Here is a 25711-nt window from a genome sequence, read left to right as displayed (position 1 = left end):
TTTTTTAGTTAAGGAATTTGAACTTTAACCCAAAAAGAGGCCCAATGGCCTCGGCTTAGTTAATTTATGGGCTTCTTACTAGTTAAAACTTGTGGGCCTATATAAAGTTTTTTTTTTTTTTTTTTAAAGCTCAGAAAATCGGGCGGCCATCCTTTTTTTTTTTTTTTTTTGGTCACACTTCCCGTGACCTGCGTTCCAATCGGGCGGCCATCCTGGGGATAACAAGATAAATTTATTTGATTGGTTACAGCTGTGTAATTTACAAAAATCCAAAGAAATTGACATGATATTTAGGGCAGATTAGGAAGACCAACATCACAGTTTTTTTTTTTTTTAATTTTTTTAATGGGAATATTAAATATGACAGCTTTTCACAAATTTCTCTGATGACAGGTCACTTGGGTTTTAGTCAAGGAGCAACATATTTAATATATATTGAAATGATAATATGTCTTCACTTTTATATCTAAAGTAAAGTTTTTTTTATGTGTTCACTTGGGTTTTAGTCACGTATTATATCTAAAGTAAAGTTTTTTTATTTTACAATAGTATTAACTATTTTGTCAAAAGAAAATAACTTAAATTATTGTGAAAATTTTTTGAGTCATTAGATTTTTTAGGGGAGTAAATTCCGTACTCTCATAAATTTTGATTTTTTTTTTTCCATAATTTATCAAATGAGTTACAACTTTATGTCACAATTCATCATATATTTAATTATACCAATTAGGTGATACTAACATAATTCCTGATAGTAACATGTCAGACTTTTATCCTGTACCAGGTGTGGCAGCCCACCATGGTACCACAGAAAAACCGACGGTTGAGAAGTCTTATACATATAATAATATGTTTTGGACTGAAAATATGCACAATTTGACACTATATATTATTTATCTCAGTCGCTATCTTAGACATATCTGTGGACCATGAACCTTTGTTAGATCTTTCCAGCATCTTAACCCTTCTATTTCTTTCTTTATATTCTGCTCAAATCAAAGTCAAAACCAAAATGTACATAGAATTCCTTGACTACAAGTCCTTCCATTTATTGCTTTGTGTTGGATTTCAGTTTTTTGTTTCTCTTTGTCAAAAATAACTGTTTTCTATGACTATCATAAACGTGTTGAGTTTTTGAAACTGTCATTTGAGGAAAATTCGTTATTGTTTTGTCCCCTTTTGTAATTCCAGATATTTTGGCCATCTGGGTTACTGTTTTCTGGGATGCCGGAATTTGGTTTTGGTTGAAAATTGAAAGTACCTACCTTGTGTTAGGTAATTCAAAGGGGTCAGAAATTTTCTTTTGGTCTCTAGCCGTAGGTATTAAATATTAATTTTGTCGGTGGGTTTGAGTGTTGAAGCAAGATTGAGGTAGTTAAATTGGTAGTTGGGTTTTTGGTTTCAATTCACAAGAATATTGGTTTGTCACAAGAAACGTGTAAAGGGAAAGCTCAACTGCTTCTGTGAGCCTTTTTTCTACTGCATACAACTCACAAGTAGTTTTTTTTTTTTTTTCTTTTCTAGTGTTTGAACTCCAACCTCAGGTTTTGTATTGGGGAGAGAGAGAGAGAGAGTTACTATCTAATTGTTTCTTCTATTGATGTCCCTTATTGTGTTTTTGAAATGAATCGTTCTGGGGCAGAAAGTGATAAGAGAACAGCAGTTGAAGTTACCAAGGACAAGAATGGAATTGGCCAGGTCGTGCTTCGTAATCCTCGTGGAGCTTCAGCACGGGTTCGATCACTTTACCTCTACTTTACCATGTATTTTGTTCTCTTTAAGTCGTCATCAAGTAATTGATTGAACAATTAGTCTTTTTTATTTTTTACCTCAATGAATTAGTTGATGCAATGACTTTGGTGCTAATGCATTAAGTATGAAATGATGCCCAGTTTAATATTTGCTTGGGAAGCACACCTTGTTGTCTACATATTGAAGTTATTGTGTCACATCCATTCAGGTTAGCTTACATGGAGGGCAAGTTCTTTCATGGAGGACTGAACATGATGAAGAATTATTGTTCACAAGTAGTAAGGTAAACTTGTCACTGTATGATTTGTTCTCTTCCCTCGTTGTATTTCATGTCTCAGTCATTATAACAAATTTTTTTGGAGTACTGTATAGGCCTTAGATCCAGTCCTGGCTGCTTGATCAATTATAACCAAATAAATATCAATTTTGTGCACTTCAATAGTCTCAAAATATTCTCTAAATCCCAATTATCATGGATAACTATCCAATAATTTTCTGCAAAATGATTGAAAAACTTCAAATGCGAACATTTCCTTTTCTTAAATTGCTCTCCGTCCTCAGAACTTTGATATGAAATTTGGCTGGCATTTTTGTTTGCATTCCTTACCATTTCTGGTCTAAATATTGGCTGCTGAGAACCTCATGATGTTATGCCATGTCCAAAAACTAAATCCCCCTCCCCTGCCTGTTTTTTTCATGTATTGTAGGCAATCTTTAAGCCACCAAAAGCAGTGAGAGGAGGAATTCCAATTTGTTTCCCACAGGTGCATATTTGCTTTGATATATTAGATCATGTTTCAATCCTGGTTACATCTGACTGACAAGGTTTTCTACATGACTTATTCAAGTTTGGGAGCCGTGGATTGCTGGAACAACATGGATTTGCAAGGAACAAGATTTGGGTCATTGACAAAAATCCTCCACTACTGCATCCCAATGATTCCAATGGCAAAGCCTATATTGACTTACTACTCAAACCATCTGAAGAAGATATGAAGGTCTGGCCACATAGGTATGAGCTTGAGCAGCTTATTATCTATTCAATTTTCAAGTAAAATCAATGATGATAGCATCGAATTTTGGCTCTCTAGTTTATGGGGCAAAACATATTAACCAACGTATTATAAGAGATTATCCACCTCTCAAAGTTTTTGATCCATATATTAGCAAATTTGTAGACCAACAATCTTAATGAAAATAGATTCATAGATCAATGTTTGCAATGTCCAAGGTTCTACAATATCATTCTTTAATGAACTTAGAAAATGTACTTTTTTCCTTGGAAGATATTTATTTGGTTTATTTTTTCAGTTTCGAGTTTCGTCTCAGAGTCTCTTTGGCAGAAGATGGGTATCTAACAATGATATCACGCATCAGGAACATCAATTGCAAGCCTTTCAGTTTCTCATTTGCATATCGTACATATATTTCCATCTCTGATATCAGGTACAGAATATTCATAGTTGACAAAAGTTTTGTCTCTTACTAGCATCTTCTATGAAAGCCAGAAATACTTCCTGCACTTGCTGTGTCTTTTCTAAATTTTTTCTCCCTTTCCTGTTCCTTTTAGGAGAATATTCATTTTGGCTTTATATCGTATGATGCTTTTAAATTTTTGTTTCTTTCTTTCCCCTTTTTTTTTTTTTTTTTTTTTTTTTTTTTTTTTTCAGATTAGTTAGTTCCCTCAGGGAGTCAAGGAGAGTCAAGTTGTTGAAATTCACACATCCGATTTCATATACAACTTTTCACTGACATTTTGATATGTTGTTTTGTCTATGTCACAATTTTCTTATAGTGCTTTTAATTGTAGGAGTAAGAATTTTTTATTTAAATTCAAAAAAGAAAAAAAGGTTCTGGGAAATACTGTCAGTGACCTTTGTGCTAAAAGTGAATCATAAACATGTTCATAAGCACCTTCAAACGGGAAAGGAATAATTTGTGTCGAACCTGGAATCAGATTACTAATTTTTCACTTGCTTTCATGTTGCATACTCATAAGCAGTTCCAAAAGTGCCATTATATGTTTCTAACTTATGGACACTAATAAATATGAACCGTTGTCACAGTGAAGTGAGGGTAGAGGGTTTGGAGACTTTTGACTACCTTGACAACCTATGTGACAAGGAGCGCTTCACGGAACAAGGAGATGCCTTAACATTTGAATCTGAGGTAACGCTTTATGTTTACAGGTGGTCTTCAGAACAGTTTGAGATGATAGACATTGGGTTATTCTGAACATTTGTAATAAAATCCTCTTGGTGCTTATAAAATTATGAAGAAAATCGGATGATATGTTTTATGTCAATAAAGCCCAGATGGTAGGGGAATTATTTTGCTGTTCAACATGGTTACTAATAATTAACTTATTAAACATGGTTCTTTGTTTTCTTACTTCTTGGCAGGTGGATCGAGTTTATCTTAGTTCATCAGATGTGATTGCTGTTTTGGATCATGAAAGAAAACGCACATTTACCATACGAAGGGAAGGACTTCCAGATGTTGGTGAGACATCTCTCATAGACAAAAAATTATTAAAGAAAAACTTGGTAATTTTTTAAGAACATGGTAAGAAACACTAAAAACCCCATCCACAACCCTTGTGCCAAACTCACTCAAGAATGACTAACTAGTATAGTAGTATATTTACTTTTCCCTGCATGGACAAATTAGTTTGAACTAAGGGTGTTTCTTCATAAGAGGGCATTTTTTCCAATGCTTCATGTCATAGAACCTTCTCCTTGCTAAACTTTATAATGTGTGGTAAACTTACAAATTCTGTTTAGTTGGCACCTAGATGGGTCATTAGCCAGTTTTCTATATGACATTATTCATCAAAATCCAGTCCAGTTAATGATGTAACCTGGTTAATTATATGTTATGTCATACAGATGACCATCTAAATTTTGTACTTTTTGACTTACTTGTTCATAGGGGTCTGGAATCCATGGGAGAAGACGTCCAAATCCATAGCAGATTTCGGGGATGAGGAATACAAGAGGATGCTTTGTGTTGATGGAGCAGCAGTGGAGAAACCAATAACCTTAAGACCAGGTGAAGAATGGACGGGCCGGTTGGAACTCTCTGTAGTCCCTTCAACTTAAAAGTGACCATCTTGATTCCCATAAGCCATGACATTATTTTAATTATTGAATGTCAATAATATACCAATAACCCATAAGGGGCTGCTACTTGAAAAGTGTGTTTGCAATTTGAAGGTGAATAAGGACAATGCATCACCTCCTAACTGGAGACCTTGGTAACAGACGTTCCTGCAATGAAGGTGGAGATTTGTTTTTATGTTTCTCACCGCTATAGTAATGACTTGAAATGTATACGGACTATGTTTACCCAAAAAGATTGATTAACAAAGTTTGTGTATATAGTAGAGTGACATGTATGCTTGATTTTGTTGCAATGAAGATCTCTCTCTCTCTCTAACAGCCTATTATGCAAAATATAATCCTGGAACAAGAATGATGAAATAATGTTATAAACACAAATATGCATCACATGAATAAGGATAATGAGATCTGCATTTTAAATTGAGGACAAGAATATCAAGATCCACACTTGAAAAGCTGCAAACCAACAATAGTCAATAGGAAATGTATTTGATTAATGCTTCTTTGTTTTCTATGAAAATCATTTTCTAGTGTTTGGTATAGTAGAAAATGCAAGTTAATGGAATATGATTTTTGTGGTCAACTAAAAATAAGCCCAATAGAGTGGAAATTGTTTTCCACTTTTTTAGATTATAAAATATTTTTCAGAATATTAAATACTCAACAAACCACCAAAATTAAGACCCATAAAAAATAATAATAATAATAAAAAATCCTAACGGTAACTTCTCTCTCTTTGTTGCTTCTCTCTTGACTGTTTACTAACACTAATTAATCAACTTTCTTCCAAATGACATTTTCTTAAGATTAGTCATTTTTCCACTTAATTTTTCACCTACATTCCAATTTTGGGGCTTACTTTGAAACTTCGAAATGTCCCCCTCCCCCCCCCACCCCCCCCAAAAAAAACCCAAAAAATATTAGAATAATTTATCCCATTTCGAATATGTGTTTTTTTTTTTTTTAATAATTATTTGAAATTACAAAAATATCAATGGTGTTCCATGTGAGCCAAAATGAAAACAATTAGTTTCCTAGAAAATGTTTTCATCAAAACAAACCAAACATCAGTGTTTCCTGTATCATTATATTCTTCCTTTACAGGAATACTAATATTTTTTATGAATGTAATTTTTTGTTTATATGATTTTTTGAAATTATAATTAATAGGAGTATAAGATTAATAATCTTTTATGAGAGCCAAAATATTAGATTTTTTTTTTTCATTTTTAAAGTTGCAACCAAACACAAGAAAACAAAATGTATTTCATCAAAACAAATAGAAAGTATGAAGTGGTTCTTAACTTTTTATTTCTTTAGATTCTTCCTTTATTGAAGTACCAAAAATATGGTGAGTTAGTACTAGATTTTTTCAAGGTTATACACCTTGACCAAGATCACAACTTTCACAAGCTTTTCATGGACAAACTTGTTTTGAAAATAAAGAGGGCGGGGGTATTTCAAAATTTAAAATACAAGATTTCAAGAACTGTATCAAAACAAAATTTTTTGAACCACAAACTTAGTTTGTGATGCAATGAAAAAAGAGGGGATGGGGGCGTGCTTTTAAAGTTTAAAATTTAAAATACAAAATTTCAAAAACTTTTTTTTTTTTTTATGGGTTTCAATTTTCAAAAGCTTTTTGAATGACTGTGACTCTATGACGCTGTAAAATTTTTTTTTTTTAAAGTGTTTTTTAAATTACAAGATTTTAATTATGGACACGTGTAACCCTTACCCTTAATAACTTAGTCAAAACAAGCTTCCTTAAACGACAGAACGTTAAGAAAAAATATTTCAAAACAAGCTTTTCTTAAACGACAAGACGTTTTAGGAAAAATAAAAACATTGGCAAGCGAAGCTACTCTTTTGTATCAGAGCCAGGTTTCGATCCTGGGACCTGTGGGTTATGGGCCCACCACGCTTCCGCTGCGCCACTCTGATTTGTTGATCTTATCTTGTAAAATTATATTTTATATTAATATTTTTCTTTATATCATTTTTTGCTAGCCTTTGTAGTTTGTACTACATATTTCATAAAAAATATCATGCACAGCACTTCTAACAAAGCTGCAAAACCATCATTGCACCAAGTTTCAATGCAATGGTTTGAGCAATGAAATTTGTATCCATTCCCGCTTCTTGCACAAGGAGATTCATGTGATTATTAAAATTAAAAAAAAAAAATATATATATATATATATATATTCATATAACAAAATATTTTATAGATAGTTCATGCTAATAGGTGTTCTTAAGATAATGATTAACAATCCATTTTAGAAAAGTTTTGATACCAGATTTATAGAAAATGAAAAAAGCTGTCAAAAATTTTTTTTTTTCATTTCTCATAAAAAATTTCTTTAAATAAATTATTAACTAATGTCCTAAGGACATCCGTTAGCACCTCCCTCTATAGATTTGCATTCTAACTAGAAGACAAGAATAATAACAAGATCCATAGTGGAAGCTGCAAACCAACGCTAGAAAACAACAAGGAAGAATACACTAAATTATGATACTTATTGTGATAAGTTCTTCCTATTTCTAGAGATTCTTAAAAATTTTATATTAAAAAAAAAATAGTAATGGAGCAAATAGTCAAATACTAGTCAATTATGGGTCCACTACCAATTGAGGTTATTTAGAATTTTTAAGTTAATACTATCACGAGGTTTCTAGATTCTTATGTGAGATGATTGAGTTTTACAACATTCTTAATAATTTAAAAATAAATACCACTATAGTAATGATCAATATTTGTTGTTTTTAATATTAATGGATTTTTTTTTTTTTTTAGAAACAAACACACACACAATAGAGAGGGAAATGGGTTCTAACACAAAGGCACACCACAACTCCACTCAAAAGCTATGGTAACTTTTAAGGGAGTGTGGAGCAAGTTATACTACACACAACACACTCTCTTAAGCAATGTGAGATAATTACCCATTCTTTTTTTTGAGAAACAAACACACATACACACACACAAGGGAGAGGGAAATGGGATCTAATACAAAGGTACACCACAACTCCACTCAAAAGTCATGGTAACTTTTAAGGGAGGGTGGGGCAAATTATATTACACACAACACACTCTCTTAAACAATGTAGGACAATTATCCATTCTTTTTTTTTAGAAACAAACACACACACACACACTTAATATTAATGGCTTAACAAAATTAAATTCAATATATTTGTGTGTTTGAGTTTAATTGAAAAACTTAACAAGTTAAGTCGAAGATATTATACCTAAATTTTAACCTTATTTTATTTAAATATTGTTAAGAACTTAATGCAACGTTAAAGATTAAGGCTTAAGTAAGGCAAACCCCAGAGTCCAAACGTACAATCAAGAACCGATCCCCTACCACAAAATTTGGAAAAATTAGGTTCAATAATTTTATGAATGGACCGAGATAGAACCAAAATGGGCCATTTGTACACCATAATGTACCAAAAACATGACAATAATGATAGGTCGTGAGCTCTAAATTACTTGCTAGAGTTGAGTTGACTTGCTTCAATATTCTCCATCTAAGCCATATGAGGCCAAATTTGGCAAATCAAAATGCTGAACAAGTCCCAGACAGATGCATATGATTTTTATCCACATTGCCCAACCCACCAAGCATGTCTCAATGACCCAAATTCATCTTTCTTCTTCAACGAAAGGAATGCCAATCCCAAATATCTTGAAGGAACACATGCAGGGTTTCAAGGAATATGGAAAATCCAATTGCAACATTCCTTTAAATTCACCCTAATCATTGGATGCTCCCAAAACTAGTAGTTGGGTTGGAAGATCTTTTTCCTTTTTCTTTTCCTCTATTTTCGGACAGTTAGTCATAATTTTTTTAAATAGTGCATTTGCCCATGTCCATAGCAACCTCCACATTCTTACATTAATAAAGAATTCCGACCAACCTAAAGCGACAAGGAGGACCACAATATTTAGGCTTTATTATGGTAAGGGCCATGAAACTCGACAAAGGAAGTTAAAAGTTGGTTGTAGGTAGCTAGAAACAGAAATGAGATGACAATGGTGGTGGGGTGGAGTTGAATCATGGGTGTTTTGCCCTAACCCCCATACCAACATTACCCTTCGCCGTCCCTACACCGCCCTATCATGCAGGGCCCCACTTTGCTCTGTTTATATCCCACAATTATGATTATAAATTAATAATCAAGTTGTTTATGAATAGTTTTACTCAGTTTGGTAAAATAAACTTGTTCGTATTCATTTATTTAGCAAATGAGTTAAGTTCAAGTCCAAATTTAGACAAATCCGACCCTAAAATTAAACCTAAGTTTCTTGTTATAAAAACCCTACCTGCTTTATAAATAGGTCTCATCCTACATACGGTAGATTGTCAACATTAGTCATATAACCTCTCACAAGGCGACATATTAAACAATATTTATCTCTCTCTCAACACCAATGTGTTCAAATGCAATAATGTGTTTGTGACTATTTGGCCCAATTTAGGTACATATAATATTATATGTTATACGTATACAAATATAAAAAGTATACTTATATGAACTTTGATATTGAATTGCGTCAGTTTATGAAATAAAGTTTATAAGATATGAAGTTCTTATTTATGATGATATAAATTCTCAATTTCGTAACAAAAAATAATATAAAATTTGTAATCATATCAGATAAAATAATTTTTAGTGAGGAGCTGACTAATGACAATTTGAGTGGCTATTTGAGAAATTTGAACCAATTTCTTCCTATTTAAAAAAAGGAAAACACTAGTTAATCAAAACAATAATTTGGAAATGGTAGCTTGAGATGTAACACCAAAAATTTAGTTTAGATAACAATTTAATAAAGTTACAATTTTAAAAGTGTGACTAACGTAAAACTCAAGCAAAGTTGAGGTGACAATTCATGTTCACGAGTTAGGTTATTGTTGTGTCAACTTATGAGTATTATACTATATAGGTTGACTTGAATACGACACGTTTATCAATTTTGTCAAGATCCTTTCACCCAAACACAACCCATTTATTAAACATGTAACATGATACAACATGCATACCTTATTTAATAAACATGTCATGTTAAGGTCAACACAAATTAACAAGACCCATTTGATTAATAAGTCAGGTTAACAATTTCATGTGACACATATAACTTGTTCATAGCAATGCTCATGTTTTATAACATGTACATAATACAGCTAGATTTCAAAAAAAAAAAAAAAAATCTAACAATTAAAATATAATTACAATCATATATAAATTTAGAGGCAGCCTATAGAGAATGAAATTAGAGGAGAAAATGAGTTTATATTGCTAGGGTTTTGAAGGGTAAATTGGTAAAATGACTCTTAATTAAATAGGTTAAACAAGGTTTTGCGTGTTTGAATCAAATTGACATATTTATTATATAGGTCAATTCATATCGATCCGTATTTAATATAAACTAGCTAAAGCTCAAACCTAACTTGCTAACTTTACGTTATGGTCTATGTCATGTTAGTGGGTTGTGTTAAGAATTACCACCCCTGGGTAAGTTGTTAACCACATACTACTATGTGAAAGAACATTTTCAAGATTCCAAAATCTATATACATACATACATACATATATATATATATATATATATTATAATTCAATAATATAGTGGGAGAGAGGAAACTTAAACCTTATATATCTCAATTGAAAATATTAGAAGATGTTAACCAATTGAGGTGCAATGCTCTTCGTACTTATCATTATAATTTATGCATTATCTTATCGTAGAACCTTTTTGACTCATAAATCCAAGAAGAGAGGGAAGAAGTTTTTCTTCAAAATCTAACCATTAAATTGCATATTCTTATTATATACTCTATTTTTGCAAAATTTCAAGAAAATAAAAGATTAATAGCTATGTCATTAATCAAATATTTAAATTTCAAGTTTTTGTGACCTAAAATTATGCATAAAAAATAAGTTTATCAATCGAATAGTAAAGTTCAACCTCTTTGATAAAGGTCAAGAAGTGTAGCAAAAATGTGGATTCTCTGAGGGGTGGGAGGTCCCTAGCGTGGGTTTTAGTGGTGGTCTTATTCTTGCTTGGTTGCCTAGACAAGGTCAAGAAGTGGTAAAGGCCAAGTGAACAATCTCACCCCAAAAGTGACAGACACCCGAAAAGCAACACAGTGATGAGAATGCAAAATGTCATATTTTTCCCTCTTAATATTTAGTTTGTTATATTTATTTGGTGCCTAAATGTACTCATTATTCTTATATTTTGATTTAGGATGCAAATGGAGGCATTAAGTGCAAAATGTAGCTAATTGGGCGATTTTGGACAGTTTTTGACATCGCTTCGTAATCTGGGCATAACTCTCTCATCCAAGCTCCGATTGAGATGATTCAAGATACTATGGAACGCTAAGACAAATCTCTACAACTTTCATGTTTTGAGTTTTGAGAGATATGGGCTGCATCAAGGTCAAAACACAGCCCTCTAATGTCTACAGCTTTGGGGTGGTGTTATTGGAGCTCCTCACTAGAAAATCCCCCATTCATACTACTATTGGTGATGAGATTGTTCACTTATTCTTGCTTGGCCTTTATTGATCGAATAGTAAAGGTCAACCTCTTTGCCACACTTCTTGACCTTAACCACACTTTTTATGCATAAGGTAACAAATCCTCTACAGATCTACAATGTAAGAAAAAAGCCCTGGATTTAAAACCCGATATCTTATTTCTCATGGAAACTTGTTTAGCTAGTGGTAAAGGTCAAGAAGTGTGGCAAAAATGTGGATTCTTTGAGGGGTGGGAGGTCCCTAGGGTGGGTTTTAGTGGTGGTCTTATTCTTGCTTGGTTGTCTAGACAAGGTCTTCAGGTTGTCTATGACTCACAAAATCTCATACATATTAATCTACTAGATAATAGAGGGTTCCCTCTCTAGATCACTTTTTTCTATGGGCATCCTGATCATGCTAAGAGAGGGGAGGTGTGGCAACAGTTAAGATAATTAAAATAGCATGCACATCCTAATTGGCTCTATATTGGGGATTTCAACCAAATTCTTTCAAAAGAAGAAAAATTATCTTTTAAAAATGGGAACATTATTGGAGCAAAAGACCTTCGGTAGGTTCTTATGGATTTGCAATTGTGTGATTTGAGTGCCTCGAGGCGGAGATTCACATGAATGAATAAGAGGAAGGATGAAGATTTTGTCATGGAAAGATTGGATAGAGCTTTTGGTAGTGTGGAGTGGATCAATAAATATCCATTTCACTCACTTAGGAACCTTCCAATTGTCAAGTTTGATCATTGTCCAATTATTCTGGACTTAGAGTTTCAAACACCTTTTAGGAAAAGACCCTTTAGATTTGAGCTTATGTGGTTAACTCATGATAGTTGTAAGGAGATGGTGCACCATGCTTGGGAGTTGCATTCCACAGGGTCTAGAGCTACTCAATTGAGAAACAAACTTATCAATGTTAAGCAAAAGGCTTTAGAATGGAATAAGAATGTTTTTGGAAAGGTGGAGGTTGAAATAAAGATGAAACAAAATCAACGACAACATCTTCAGGATTCCATTATGACTAATGAAGATGTTAGGAGAGAGAGAGAGCTTGTCGAGAGGAACTTGAGGAACTTTGGGTAGAGAGGAGTTGATGTGGGCTCAATAAGCTAGAACAAATTGGATCCTACATGAGGATAGGAATACAAAATATTTTCAGACAGTGGTTAGGCAAAGAAGGTCAAAAAATAGAATAATTCAAATCAAGGATGAGGAGGGGAACCTAACTGAAAATCCTAGGGAGATTGAAAACATCTTTCTTGACTCATTCAAAAGAAGCTTTAGTGGCAACAACAATTTAACTGTGGAAAGTATCATTCAGGAAATCCAAGGGCTTCCTATCCCTACTCTCACAGAACAACAGCTTCAGCTTCTAAACATAGGCATATCCAATCAAGAGATTGAAGAGGCAGTCTTCCAAATGGGACCTTACAAAGCTCTTGGGCCTAATGGCATTCTTGTCTTCTTTTTCCAAAATTTATGGGGGATTGTCAAGGCTTAAGTGTGCAATGTTGTCCAAGCCTTTTTTTCACTTTGGCTCTCTCCTTAAAGTTTTTAATCAAACCTTCATTACTCTCATACCAAAAATTCCTAACCCAGAGGAGGTGTCTCATTTTAGACCTGTTAGTCTATGCAAAGTGTTTTACAAAATTATTTCAAAAGTCCTTGTCAATAGACTGAAGCCTATTATGGATAGCATTATCACACCATACCAAAATGCATTCATCAAGGGTAGGAATATATTTGATAACATCCTCTTGGCACATGAAATTATTGATGTGATTAGGAAAAAGAAGGGGAGGAGAGATAGTTTTTGGAGTTTTGAAAATTGATATGTTCAAAGCCTATGATAGAGTCAACTGGAATTTTTTGAAGGTGGTCCTCACTGTTATAAACTTTGATTCCAAATGAATTAAATGGATTATGGAGTGTGTGTGTCTTTAGTTGAGTGTATTTTATTGATAAATGGAAGTATGACTAGGTCCTTTAAGCCATCCCAAGGTTTAAGACAAGGAGATCCTTTATTTCCTTATCTTTTCCTTTTATGTGCAAATATTCTCTCCATTTCATTAACCCAAGCTAAGGATCTTAAGAAAATCAGAGGAATCAAAGTTGGTAGGAATGGTCTATCCTTCTCCCATTTACTGTTTGCTAATGATTCTTTGTTGTTTTTTAGGAAGGATAACTCTTCTGTTCAAAATCTTCAGCTCATCCTGAAGTGGTATTACTTCATCTTGGGTCAATCTATTAATTTGGCTAAATCTGATATGTTTTGTTCACCAAACATGCCTATGGAGGAACAAATAGGCCTTGCCAGGACCCTTTAGGTCAATTTGGTTTAACAACCAATCAAGTATCTTGGTGTCCAATTCAAGTTGAGAGGTAACGAGATTGCTGATTTTCAATTTCTCATTGATAAACTAAAAGCAAAGCTTCAAGGTTGGAAAATGAAACTTCTATCCCAAGGTGGTAGAACAACCTTAATAGCTTCTGTCCTGCAATCCCTTCCATTGTATTCCTTTTCATACTTTAAAATTCTAGATCATGTTTGCAATAAAATGGATTCAAATAACCATGCCTTTTGGTGGGGTTATGAACATGGTGAGAATAAGCTTCATCTACTTAATTGGGATAAGATTAGTCAAACTAAGAAGTTAGGTGGGTTGGGAATTAAGAAGTTCAAGTACATGAATCAAGCTATGCTGAACAAACAATAACGGAGAATTAGTCAAAATCCCCAATCCCTCTTAGCTAAAACCTTTAAGGCTAGGTACTTTCCTATTTGCTCTATCCAGGACTATAGGTCAAAACCTCATCACTCATGGGTTTGGAGAAATATCATCCAACAGGAAAATCATTTTTTTAAGGGAAGGAAAGTGGAGAGTTGGGGATGAGTATAACATTCCTCTAAATCATAGGTACTGGATCCCACACCCAAGTTTGAACTTATCCTAGCATCATCTCCCTACAGGTACTGTGGGGGATTTAATTGACCACAATACTAGAAGTTGGAAGGTGGATTTGATGTACCTATTTCCTCAAGCCTTGAAAATTCTTAAAATTCCAATCTCCAAGACAAATTCTGTGTAGGATAAACTTCTTTGGAGGTTCTCAAAGAATGGGGATTACCAAGTGAAAAAAGCTTATGACCTTTTAACTAGGGATGCATCAAGTCAATCTAGACATTTTCAAGCAAATATGGGTTGGTGGAGAACCTTTTGGAAAATAAAAGTCCCTTTGAAGATTAGCACATTCATTTGGAAACTACTTCATAACTGTCTCACTACCCTCCTCAATCTACATGCCAGGGGTATCTCATCAACAAAATTGTGCCCAATGTGCAATGAGGAGGAAGAAAGCCATACTCACCTTTTCCTGCACTGCCCCTTTGCAAGAGCTTGTTGGCATGGTTCTATTCTGGCTATTCACACATCTGACTACACCAATATCTTTGTTCAACACTAGTTAAAACAACTTCTTTCAAGAAATACTCAGAGTGATTCAGATTCTATGAACTATTTGCAGGATATCTTTATCACTTTTTGGACTGTCTGGACTTATAAGAACAAAGTGGTTCATCAAGGAATTATCCTAGATCTAGTGGAAGTTATTCTAACTGCTCAAACCTTCTCTTGCAGGTACAGGGACACTCTTTCAAGCTATAGTACCCCAGCGGACAAAGAAGGCAAATGCTATAGATTAGAGAGGCAGTTTGTAGTAGGGGACTAGCAGCTAATCATCAAGGTTGCAAGAGCTAGAAGCAGGAGACTATATAAAAATGGCACTGCTTATGAAGCACTAACAATTTAGGAGAATAAGGTGTTTTTTGGAGTGGATAGTAGCAATGCTAGAACATCAACTGGGGCACTATTGGAGGCTGTGGTTGAAGCTAGACTGGCAACAAAGGACCAAGATTTTCAACATGTTTTGTTTCTTACTGACAGCAAGAGTCTTCTATAGACTTTCAAGATGAAGACAACATTTGATTGCCTAGATAGTACTAGACTAGCTGATCTTTGTTTTTTTGACTCAATCTGGTTTTCATTGTGATGTGTTTTGTGTACCCCATGTGGTTGTAAAAGAATTATGGTCTGTAGCTAAATTGGCAACCCGTACGCCAAATCATTATTGCTAGTTTCCTCGGGTTGGTTTTGCTATTTTGTAATCAGCACTGTGTAATATGCCTTCTCCCTTAAAATAGTATGGAAAAAAAAGATGTTGGTGGGCTAAAAAGTAATTTTGGTAACGAGATTAGATTAAAATTAGTAATAGCTTGCTAGTTAGGATTTGTTGAGAAATTATTGTAGACATATGCTTCTGTTTTGACTGTAAAGTTTTCTAAAAAATAGTAATTTTTCAAAAAATTATCTTATTTTTCTATATTTGGTAGTGTCATTAAAAATGAGATAAAGTTATTTGCAATAGTCTTCATATTGTCTCTTAATTTCCTCTATGCTTTTAACTGTGGCATAAGATATAGTTGTTTTCTGAAAAATTTTAAGCCAAAACAATTTCTAAAAAATGGTTAATATTTTTAATTGAATTTTAGTTGACCAAAAATAATTTTTACACATTTTTTATGATACTATTAAATACGGAAAAAAAATATTCACAAAAGATTTTCATAGCCGATTTAACTTCCCTCAGTTGGCCTCATGTAATTAGTGCAAGGTTTACAATTATGAGCAACTAGTGTATATCCGAGTATATGCACGGTACAATTAAAAATATTACAATTACATACTGTGGGTACCTAAGGCATGCTTGGCAACGTCCTAGGCATGCTTGCAACATCCTTGGCCGTTCTCGGCATACTTTGCAACATCCTTGGCATGCTTGGCAATGTCTTTGGCCGACCTCGGCATGCTTTGCAACGTCCTAGACGTTCCATATCGAATAGAAATCTCCCCATTTTCTACCTTATAAGCATGCCTAGGACATTACCAAGCATGCCTTAGATACCCACACATACATTTATGAATTCAAATTATACTCACTGTCTTTTATTTTTTATTTTAATTTCTTTTAGATTTACATATGAATTTACTCTTTCTTTTTTTTTGTTTATTGAATTTTTGATAATTTATTTATATATTAGACCTTTCGTCTTTTACACCTTATTAACTCACCTAGAACAAAAATTAAAAAAAAAAAAAAAAAAACTTAAATAAGACACAAAGCACAAAATTAAACAACAATTAGAATTTAATTTGAAACTTAATTGAATTTTCTCTTAATTTTACATATTAATATATATATATATATATACACGCGCGCACGTTAGAAACACGCTTCTGCCTGCACCCAATTTATAGCGGAAAATTCTAGTGCCACAACTCTGTGCACAACTTTGTGCACAACTCGGCCACGTGGCGAGTTGTGGTTGGTGGAGGGGTAACCCACCATCACCTTTCTACCAACCACAATTCGCCACGTGACCGAGTTGTGCACAAAGTTGTGCACAATGGTGTGGCACCAGAACTACTCATTTATAGCTGGCTTACTCTTCAGGACCCGGGACCACTACATGCCACGTCATCAGCACAATAGAAAGAGAGCCGTTGCAGTTTTATTTTTATTTCTATTTTTTTTAAGATAGAAATTAACAAAAAAAATTTAAAAAAAAAAAACCATAAACAAAACAAAAGCGTCAATGGCGGTCTCAGAGGTAGGTTATCTCGTTTCCTCAAAAAAAAAAAAAAAAAAAAAAAAAAGGTAGGTTATCTCAACCACCATCACTGACTCTCTCACTAGCATCTCTTGGTGCGAAAAATCATAGCTTTGTTTGCTTTTTAGTGCATTGGATGCCACATTAGCTAGCACCCATCACCTCAGAGAAATCATAACTACTAACTAGTACGTTTTTGTTATTATTATTATTTTTTTATGACAAAGCATATCACACATTCTAGGTGGTACATTACAGTTTTTGTTCCTAATTAGCAATTTATGTTTCTTTTTCTTTGTTGGGTTTTCATTTTTATGTCTGAGAAGCAGAGTTGTTACTGTGTTTAACAAGCATTCCCGAGCAAAGATAAGAGGCTCCTTGATTCAGATCTGAAAAAAGAATGGTATGTAGCTTCTCTCTCTCTGACTGCGTGTCTTGGATTGGTAGCTTCTGTTTCTACTTTATACTACGTTTTTTGTGTAAAAATATGAAAGAAGTTCTCGATTTTGCAAATTCAAACAAAAAGTTAAAGAGCAAAGAACAAAAAGAAAAGAAAGAAGCACGGTTTCTGGTGTGAAACACATTACACAGCACCTTTTTTCAGATTAAAATAAGACTCTTTTTGACTAAAAATGCAAATTCAAACCCTGCAAGCTCATTTCTTTACGTCAAATTTCTCACTCCCGCTTCTACTTTTATGGACAATTGCCTCGGAATCTGATTTTTTGTTTTTATTTTCTTGTTGCTCTCTCTCTCTCTCTCTACAGTCTTTTTCTATTTTATCATTAATAGTGTTTTCTTTTTTGTTCCTCTTGAACCAAAGCTATAGATGTGAAAGAAAAGATTTTTTTTTTTTTTTATTTAATTTTTTTTGGTTTTTGCAGAAACAGCTCGTTATCTGCTTGATTTGATAAAGAGTTAGGAAATGGAGGATCTGGGTTTTGTTTTGAGTTGGATTTTCTTGGTGGGTCTGGTTTTTATTCAAGGAAATGCAGACCCAGTTGAGGATAAGCTAGCTTTGCTTGAGTTTGTGAACAATTTGCCTCACTCTCGCTCTCTAAATTGGAACCAGAGTAACTCTGTGTGTGCCTACTGGACTGGAGTGACTTGCAATGAGGATAAATCTCGAGTAACAGCCGTACGATTGCCTGGAATTGGATTTAATGGTCCGATTCCGCCTTACACTATAAGTCGACTCTCAGCTTTGCAAGTTTTGAGCCTCAGATCCAATTTAATATCTGGGAACTTCCCTTCAGATTTTGCTAATCTCAAAAACCTGTCTTTACTGTACCTTCAATTCAACAACTTCTCGGGTCCATTGCCATTGGATTTCTCAGTTTGGAAGAACTTAACTATTATCAATTTGTCTAACAATGGTTTCAATGGAAGCATTCCTCACTCACTTTCGAATTTGACCCAGTTGGCAGGTTTGAATCTTGCAAACAATTCACTCTCTGGTGAACTCCCTGACCTCAATTTGCCAAGATTGCAAGTGCTAAATGTGTCTAACAATGATCTCAATGGTACTTTGCCCAAGTCACTTGAGAGGTTTCCAAGGTCTGTGTTTAGTGGCAACAACATTTCTTTTGAAAGTGTTACTCCTAATATGCCACCAGTGTTTCCACCCTCTTCAGAATCTTATCCCAAGCCTAAGAATTCAGGGAGGCTTGGTGAAACGGCTTTGTTAGCAATTATAGTTGCTGGTGGTATCCTAGGGGTTGTGGCATTTGCTTTTCTGATACTAGTTTGCTGCTTGAGAAGAAAAAGGGAAGATATGTTATCGGATAAGTTGCAGAAGGGAGAGATGTCGCCAGAGAAAGCAATTTCAAGGAGTCAAGATGCGAATAATAGACTGGTTTTCTTTGAGGGTTGTCACTATACATTTGATTTGGAGGATTTACTGAGGGCCTCTGCTGAGGTACTGGGAAAGGGGACATTTGGTACGGCTTATAAGGCGATTCTAGAGGATGCAACCACTGTGGTGGTAAAGAGGTTGAAGGACGTAAGCTCTGGGAAGCGGGATTTTGAGCAGCAAATGCAGGTTGTAGGGAGTATCAAACATGAGAATGTGGTGGAGCTGAAGGCATATTACTATTCCAAAGATGAGAAGCTGATGGTGTATGATTATTTCAGCCAGGGGAGTGTTTTTGCTTTGTTGCATGGTAAGTTTCTATCTTAAACATGTGATGTTTCTATGTTGATCATTTAAGTTTTTTACTTTTATCTTTTCGATAAGTCCTGAAGAAAAACCGATGATATTTTCAGTTTTCATATTGGAAGCCAATCCTCCAATTTATGCCTGCTATTGTCCTTTTGATGCATATCATAGAAGGCTTTAGCTGTTAGATATTCAATCATTTTGCACAAGCTGTTAAAACTATATGTACAGAATATGTTAGTTGGAACATTTCTAAAGCTTTAGAGGAAGGTAATGTGGCCAAACTTCTTTCCCTGTTTGAAATGGTCTTGGGGTTTATCTAAAATTGTGCATACCATAGAAGGCTTTAGCTGTATCTTTCTCCTTGCTGGACGAATTATACGGTTAAACAGACTTATGAATTCTAAAAATTATTAGTCATAATGTTAGGATAATCCATTTTATCATTTGCCTGTGTAATTGAGCTAATACGTACTTGGCTTAAGATTTGTTTATACTTTTCATGCCTCGAATTTGACCTGGGGACTACCCTTGCTATCAAGCAATCTAACTGTACTGTCTGGTTTTGAGGCTAGTAGTAATGGAACATGGCAATAAAGTTTTCTCTTGTGCCTCCTACAGCTTCACCCATAGGAAGAAAGGAAACTATTTGAGGGTGCATTTGCAAAAAATCACATGTGGATGTGCAAGTATCATGCTGATAATTAGAGTTTCGTTTGTGTATCACATGTGGACGTGCAAGTATCATGCTGATAATTAGAGTTTCGTTTGTGTATCACATGTGGATGTGCAAGTATCATGCTGATAATTAGAATTTCGTTTGTGTATATTTTTCCAAGGCTTGGGCAATTACTTTGTCCAAGAATGTGAGAAATTGTATTAGGATGATTTATATAATCTAAACAAACTGGTCTTGTAAACAATTAGGTACGTATTCATTGAGAGTTCTTTTATATGGCTGTGTTATTGTGACTATTGTGGCTGATTTTGTCAATTTCAATCTTGCCTTCTATTTATAGTTTTGAGATATCTAAATAGGGCTTAGAATACCTTAATTTTGCTGCACACTAACTTGGTATTTAGAGCAATCTGTACTTGAGAGATCAGCTACGTGTATCATTCTTCCTGTTCCTTACCGTTAAAAGGATTGCTTTTAATTTGAAGCATAGAACTTGAAATGTTTTATGAAATTCATTTCTATAATTTCTGCTGTCCTCTATGGTGTATGTCTAAAGAGGTTTTTCTATAATCTCAGTAAGAGATAGCATCCTTAAAAGAATTTTATTGTACAATGAATTGGCTGAGTGCATAAGGACATAGCAAGCATATGATTTGTCTTCTAATATGGCCCCTAGACTAGTGTAGCCAGTACCAAGAAGTGGCTTGTTGAGAGTACTAAGAAATTAAAAGAAGGCTTTTGGAAAATAACAATGGGACGCATAACTTCATGACTTCTCTTAATATTTTGGATGTAAGAGGAGTATTATGCCTGTTGAATACATTGAGAATCCATGTACATGTGTTGATCCCCAGAGAAGATATAGCAAACATAAGATTTGACCACTAATATGGCCCCTAGATAGAGTGTAATGTCAAAATAGGACTTGTGTAGCCAGTTCCAAGAAGTGGCTTTGGTGAAAGTAGTGAGAAATTATAAGAGGCTTTTAGAAAAGAACAATGGTGAACATAACTTCATGAGTTCTTAATATAGAAGGCTATGCATGTTGAATACTTTGACAATCCATGAATACTTTGACTATGAGTGGATGTTCAACTCTGATGATCCCGATTTTTAAACCAATCGGGCTCAACTTGTCTTGGAATACCATTTGATGTTTCTTCCATGCAAAGATTCTCAAACCCTTGTGGTCACATACATCTTGCAAGCAATTCAGAAATTCCGTCCTTGGATGGTAGAGATATCTGACTGTTCATGTTAAAGCATCAAGGGTCATTGTTTTTTTTTTTTTTTGATAAGTAGCATCAAGGGTCATTGTTTGCTAATATAAGCTGATAAATTGTTGTAGAACCAGCTACCTAAATTTTATGTATTATATGTGTTGCTTTTTCTTGGTTTGATCAAGAAATTAAAATTGTTTCAATGAAAATGAGACCTAATTTTCAGCCTAGAAGTCCATTTTGTTGGACATATTATTTGGAAAGTGCTTAGTCTTTGTAAGAGTAGTCTCTATTTTCTGCCTTGAGCATCAAAGTGGTTGTACACTTGGTATACCTTCTAATGCATCTTTATCTATGCAGGTAAAAGAGGAGAGGATAGGACCCCTTTGGATTGGGATACCCGACTAAGAATAGCTATAGGTGCAGCAATAGGCATTGCTCGTATCCATTTAGAGAATGGTGGGAAACTCGTTCATGGCAACATTAAATCCTCGAATATCTTTCTCAATTCCAAAAAGTATGGATGTGTTTCCGATGTTGGCTTGACAACAATAATGAGCTCACTGGCCCCACCTATCTCCCGTGCTGCTGGATACCGAGCCCCAGAAGTGACAGACACCCGAAAAGCAGCACAGCCCTCTGATGTCTACAGCTTTGGGGTGGTGTTATTGGAGCTCCTCACTGGAAAATCCCCCATTCATACTACTGCTGGTGATGAGATTGTTCACTTGGTCAGGTGGGTTCATTCAGTTGTCCGAGAGGAGTGGACAGCAGAAGTGTTTGACCTAGAGCTGATGAGGTACCCAAATATTGAGGAAGAGATGGTGGAGATGTTACAGATAGCTATGTCATGTGTAGTGAGGATGCCAGATCAGAGACCTAAAATGCTGGAGGTAGTCAAAATGATAGAAAATGTCCGGCGGCTTGATAGTACTGAGAATCATCCATCACCCGGAAACAAATCTGAAAGTTTGACCCCACCGCAACTGGTGGTTGGGACAGAATCCTCCACTTCTTCACAGTGAGTGAACCATTTGTTCATCTTTTTTCCCTGGTCTGGTGGTGCATTTTCAGTTCAATTCATCCAAGATGTTTTGTTTTGCTCTTGTTACTGAACAAAATTATGATTAATTTTCATCGACCTGATCCCAGTAAGGTAGAGTTAGATCAGGTTACATGTCGGTGTATTAGTAGGCTGTTAATGCCCATGATAGTGGTAAGATGTGCTCTATAACTTAATTCTCCCCCTTGCTCTCTCTGATGCACAAACAGCAATCTCATGGAATGCTCTGCTTAATTGAATGCAGAATCAGGCAACTTTGAATGCATGTATAACTTCCTGCATATAGAGCACAATTTGTCAAATTTTACGTTTCCCTTTTGCATCTATTTCTGGAAGTTGGTTTTCTTATCTAATGCATACAAGGCAAATCATGCGTTACAATTGGTATTGGAAGATTCTTTGTTTGAAGTACTACAATTGGTATTGGAAGATTCTTTGTTTGAAATGCTACAATTGGTACTGGAACATTCTTTGTTCATTTTATTCTTTCATGAAATTCCAAATTGCTTAGATGCCAAAACAACACGGCACTACACCAATATGACATAATCTCAGGAAGATTCATTCAATCTATTACGTGGTGATTTAATTATATGGCATATATAATAGGTTATTAACGTGTTTTGACGTTAGATTTTATAGATTATGTAGTCAAAATACACATGGATGATTAAGTGAATTATCCCATATTAAGTTGGAGGAGATTCTTCGCAACTTATTGGCAGAAAATTTTTATTAGCAAAAGGAAAATAAAATTGAATGACCAAAAAGTCATGGTTGAATTTCATTGTGGTTAATGTTCCAATACTGTTGTCAAATAGTTGAATTTGAATGGGGAACTAAGGATAATGACTTGATGTGCAGAAGGGTTGCTGTATCTTTTTCTTTTTGATTTTTAGGTGGTGGAAAATTTTAAAAGTCATGATGCATTTTTAATGCTCAAAGTTCTCCGAATTTTCCTTCCCATCACTTGCATTGCAACCACATTTTCGCAGAAGGAAATATTCGACACTCAAAAAAATGTCCCATTCCGTTCCCCTTTTGGAAGTGTTGGAAAAAAAAAGTAGACCCTATAAGTCTATGACAAAGAAGTCAACTTGGGTTTGAACTTTGAATTAATAAAGGCTTTAAAGTTTGAACGATTCTAACTTCAACTGCAGGCAGTCAACAGATACGCGTTTGAGATTAGTCATTGCTCATTAGTGAAGGGTTACTGTTCAAGTTTCGAAGTTTTAAGCACATATAAATTTAGATTAGAATAAAATAAAATTTCTATCTTATATTTAAAAAAAATATTATTTTCAATAATTTATTTTATAAAATATTAAAATTTAAAATGAAGTTGAAAAAAAAAATAGTGTAAGACACGCAAACAATGAATAATTCAAACAAAAAGCTAGTTTATAATCTGTTGCCAAAATTCATGCTCATTGTCATTGAACCTTTTCTATAGGAAAGAAAGAAAGGTGAACTTGTTTTTTTTTAAGTTGAAGATAAAAAGGTGAACTTTAAATGAAGGTGCTATGTGTAAGCAGGTTGATTAGGAAACATTGTACCGGAATCTGTCAAAAGCCACATCTGACCTAACCAAATTATGGTCAAGCACATCAAAAATGACCATATCGATCATGTGGATACCTACAATTATGTAAAGCTATAACAATCTTCTTGACCCTTTTTGCCACTAATTATTTTTTTAAAAGTATTTCTTATTCGTTTTTTATTTAACTTTTCCATTAAGGATACAGATCCAATCAATTCTGTATAACCATTTATTTATTTATTTTTTATTGAATGAAAAAAAAAATTATTGCAAGACCCAAAAGGGAATATTGAAAAAGCTTAGCCAAGGACTAAGGACCTGATTGGTAGGAGGATTTTTGTTTTTATTTTCAAAATACTATAAAAACAATTTTCAAAAAATTGAACTTCAAACTAGTTTTCAGATAATAATTTTTATATTTTACATGTTTGGCTTTAACCTTTAAAGACAATTTTCAAAATACTAAAAACAAATAATTGTATGGGAGACCATTTCTATTTTTGAAATTAAAAAAAAAAATTAGAAAAGGTAATATATAGAATCTGTAGATTACTTTTTTTTTTTGTGGATAATGATAAGGGAATGAGCTCATCATGTACTTTTTTTAAAATTTTAATAATGATAAATTTCAAATTTGAAGGGTGGAAATTTTTTTTTGTAATAAAGATAAACTCCTTAATTTAAAATATAAAAGAGTTTAGGCAAATATATGGGGTTCACTATTTACAATTTATTTACAACTATGTCATTAAAAACATTTTATATATCCCTTAGCCATTTTCAAAATCTTGTTCTAAATCAGGAAAATAGGATACGGTTTTTTGAAAACTATATTTAGAAAATATTAGCCAAACATTAAATTCAAGTGTGGGTTCTACCATCTTAAGGCAGAGTTGGATTTGCGGATTTCACCATTTAATTATGTTATTAAATTACTAGACTCATCACACAAGTTTTGCGTGTGCAATGAGACTCTTTTTATTTTTTATTTTGGATTTAGTGAAATAGTTTTTAAATATGAGATGAGACTATTTTTATTTTTATTTTTTATTTTATTTTAAGTTTAGTGAAATAATGTTTAAAAGTGAGATAGAGATAGTATCCCAATTTTTAGGATATTTCTATATGTGAGGGTTGATAAAAGTTTGAAAGCCTATAACTTAGAAACTTTTTTTAAAATAGTAAATTACTCTTTTAATTGGTTTGTGTTTTTAAATTTAAAAATATTTAACTAAAAAATAGGGTTATTTTTTATAATTTAAAAAATTTGTGCGAGGATATTTTAGTATGCAAAATGATGAAACCCAAATAAAAAATCCTGTTATTAATAATATAGATAAAAGTTTATATTGATATTTTTCTCTCTATCTCTCTTTTACAACAAGTAAGAGAAGATTCAAACCAACACTCGATCTTCCTAAAGAAAATAACACGTAACATCACTGAGACACAAAATTCTTCAATAGTTAATTTATCTTTTTGGTAAAAAAATAGTTCAATGACAATGGAACAAAAACAAAATGTTTGAAGTAACTAAGTGATCATCATAATTACATCATAAATCACAAAATCCACGAACTAATTATAGCCACACTTTAGTGATCATCATAGTTACATCATAAATCACAAAATCAACAAACTAATTATAGCCACACCTAACATGATGCAACTTATTCAATTTGAACTTGTCTAGTACCGTGTGTGTGTATATATATATATATTATATCATTAACGTAATGATATGTCAAGAAATTAGCATCCCCATATGAATAAAAAAATAAAAAAGCTAAAATACAAATTGCACTCTTTAACTTTATTTTTGTTTAATTGAGTTTTTTAAGTTTCAAATTTATTAAATTTAGATTTTTTGTCCAATTTTTTTTTTAAAATGCCATTAAATTTTGTTCTCACATGAAAAAAATCTATAAAACTAATAAAAATATTATATATATATTTTTT

The 25711-nt window shown here is 33.6% G+C and overlaps 2 protein-coding genes and 1 non-coding gene across 4 annotated transcripts; 2 read left to right on the top strand and 1 right to left on the bottom strand.

The window, feature by feature from the left end:
• The first annotated feature begins 903 nt into the window (after positions 1-903).
• On the top strand, positions 904-5181 carry LOC115975343 (putative glucose-6-phosphate 1-epimerase). The gene is made up of 8 exons (XM_031096082.1): positions 904-1734; positions 1961-2035; positions 2460-2516; positions 2601-2764; positions 3064-3198; positions 3819-3921; positions 4155-4254; positions 4684-5181. The coding sequence occupies exons 1-8, from the start codon at positions 1624-1626 to the stop codon at positions 4851-4853; spliced, it is 915 nt and encodes a 304-aa protein (XP_030951942.1). The 5' UTR covers positions 904-1623; the 3' UTR covers positions 4854-5181.
• Positions 5182-6746: 1565 nt separating this feature from the next.
• On the bottom strand, positions 6747-6818 carry TRNAM-CAU. Its single transcript has one exon. It is a non-coding gene; the product is annotated as a tRNA-Met (tRNA).
• A 10303-nt stretch (positions 6819-17121) lies between these two features.
• Positions 17122-22596, top strand: LOC115975342 (probable inactive receptor kinase At4g23740). Of its 2 annotated transcripts, none has more exons than XM_031096079.1 (4): positions 17122-17277; positions 17419-17492; positions 17974-19251; positions 21507-22596. In XM_031096079.1, exons 3-4 carry the CDS (start codon positions 18015-18017, stop codon positions 22169-22171), a joined length of 1902 nt encoding a protein of 633 aa, XP_030951939.1. In that variant the 5' UTR covers positions 17122-17277; positions 17419-17492; positions 17974-18014; the 3' UTR covers positions 22172-22596. The 2 variants fall into 2 exon arrangements, with proteins under 2 accessions (XP_030951939.1, XP_030951940.1); XM_031096080.1 differs by having other exon boundaries at positions 17416-17492.
• Positions 22597-25711: the final 3115 nt, after the last annotated feature.

Source organism: Quercus lobata, chromosome 2 (genome assembly GCF_001633185.2).
Source record: "Quercus lobata isolate SW786 chromosome 2, ValleyOak3.0 Primary Assembly, whole genome shotgun sequence".
In the NCBI taxonomy this organism is placed as follows: domain Eukaryota; kingdom Viridiplantae; phylum Streptophyta; class Magnoliopsida; order Fagales; family Fagaceae; genus Quercus; species Quercus lobata.
Note: the sequence above shows the minus strand (reverse complement) of the source record. Positions and strands in the feature narration are given on the sequence as shown.

Excerpts from the sequence above, each read along its gene's own strand:
- LOC115975343 (XM_031096082.1), top strand. The coding sequence starts at position 1,624 with ATGAATCGTTCTGGGGCAGAAAGTGATAAGAGAACAGCAGTTGAAGTT. Across the intron at positions 1,735-1,960 it reads CTCGTGGAGCTTCAGCACGG|GTTAGCTTACATGGAGGGCA; the intron begins GTTCGATCACTT and ends ACATCCATTCAG. Across the intron at positions 2,517-2,600 it reads TTCCAATTTGTTTCCCACAG|TTTGGGAGCCGTGGATTGCT; the intron begins GTGCATATTTGC and ends GACTTATTCAAG.
- LOC115975342 (XM_031096079.1), top strand. The coding sequence starts at position 18,015 with ATGGAGGATCTGGGTTTTGTTTTGAGTTGGATTTTCTTGGTGGGTCTG. Across the intron at positions 19,252-21,506 it reads TGTTTTTGCTTTGTTGCATG|GTAAAAGAGGAGAGGATAGG; the intron begins GTAAGTTTCTAT and ends TTATCTATGCAG.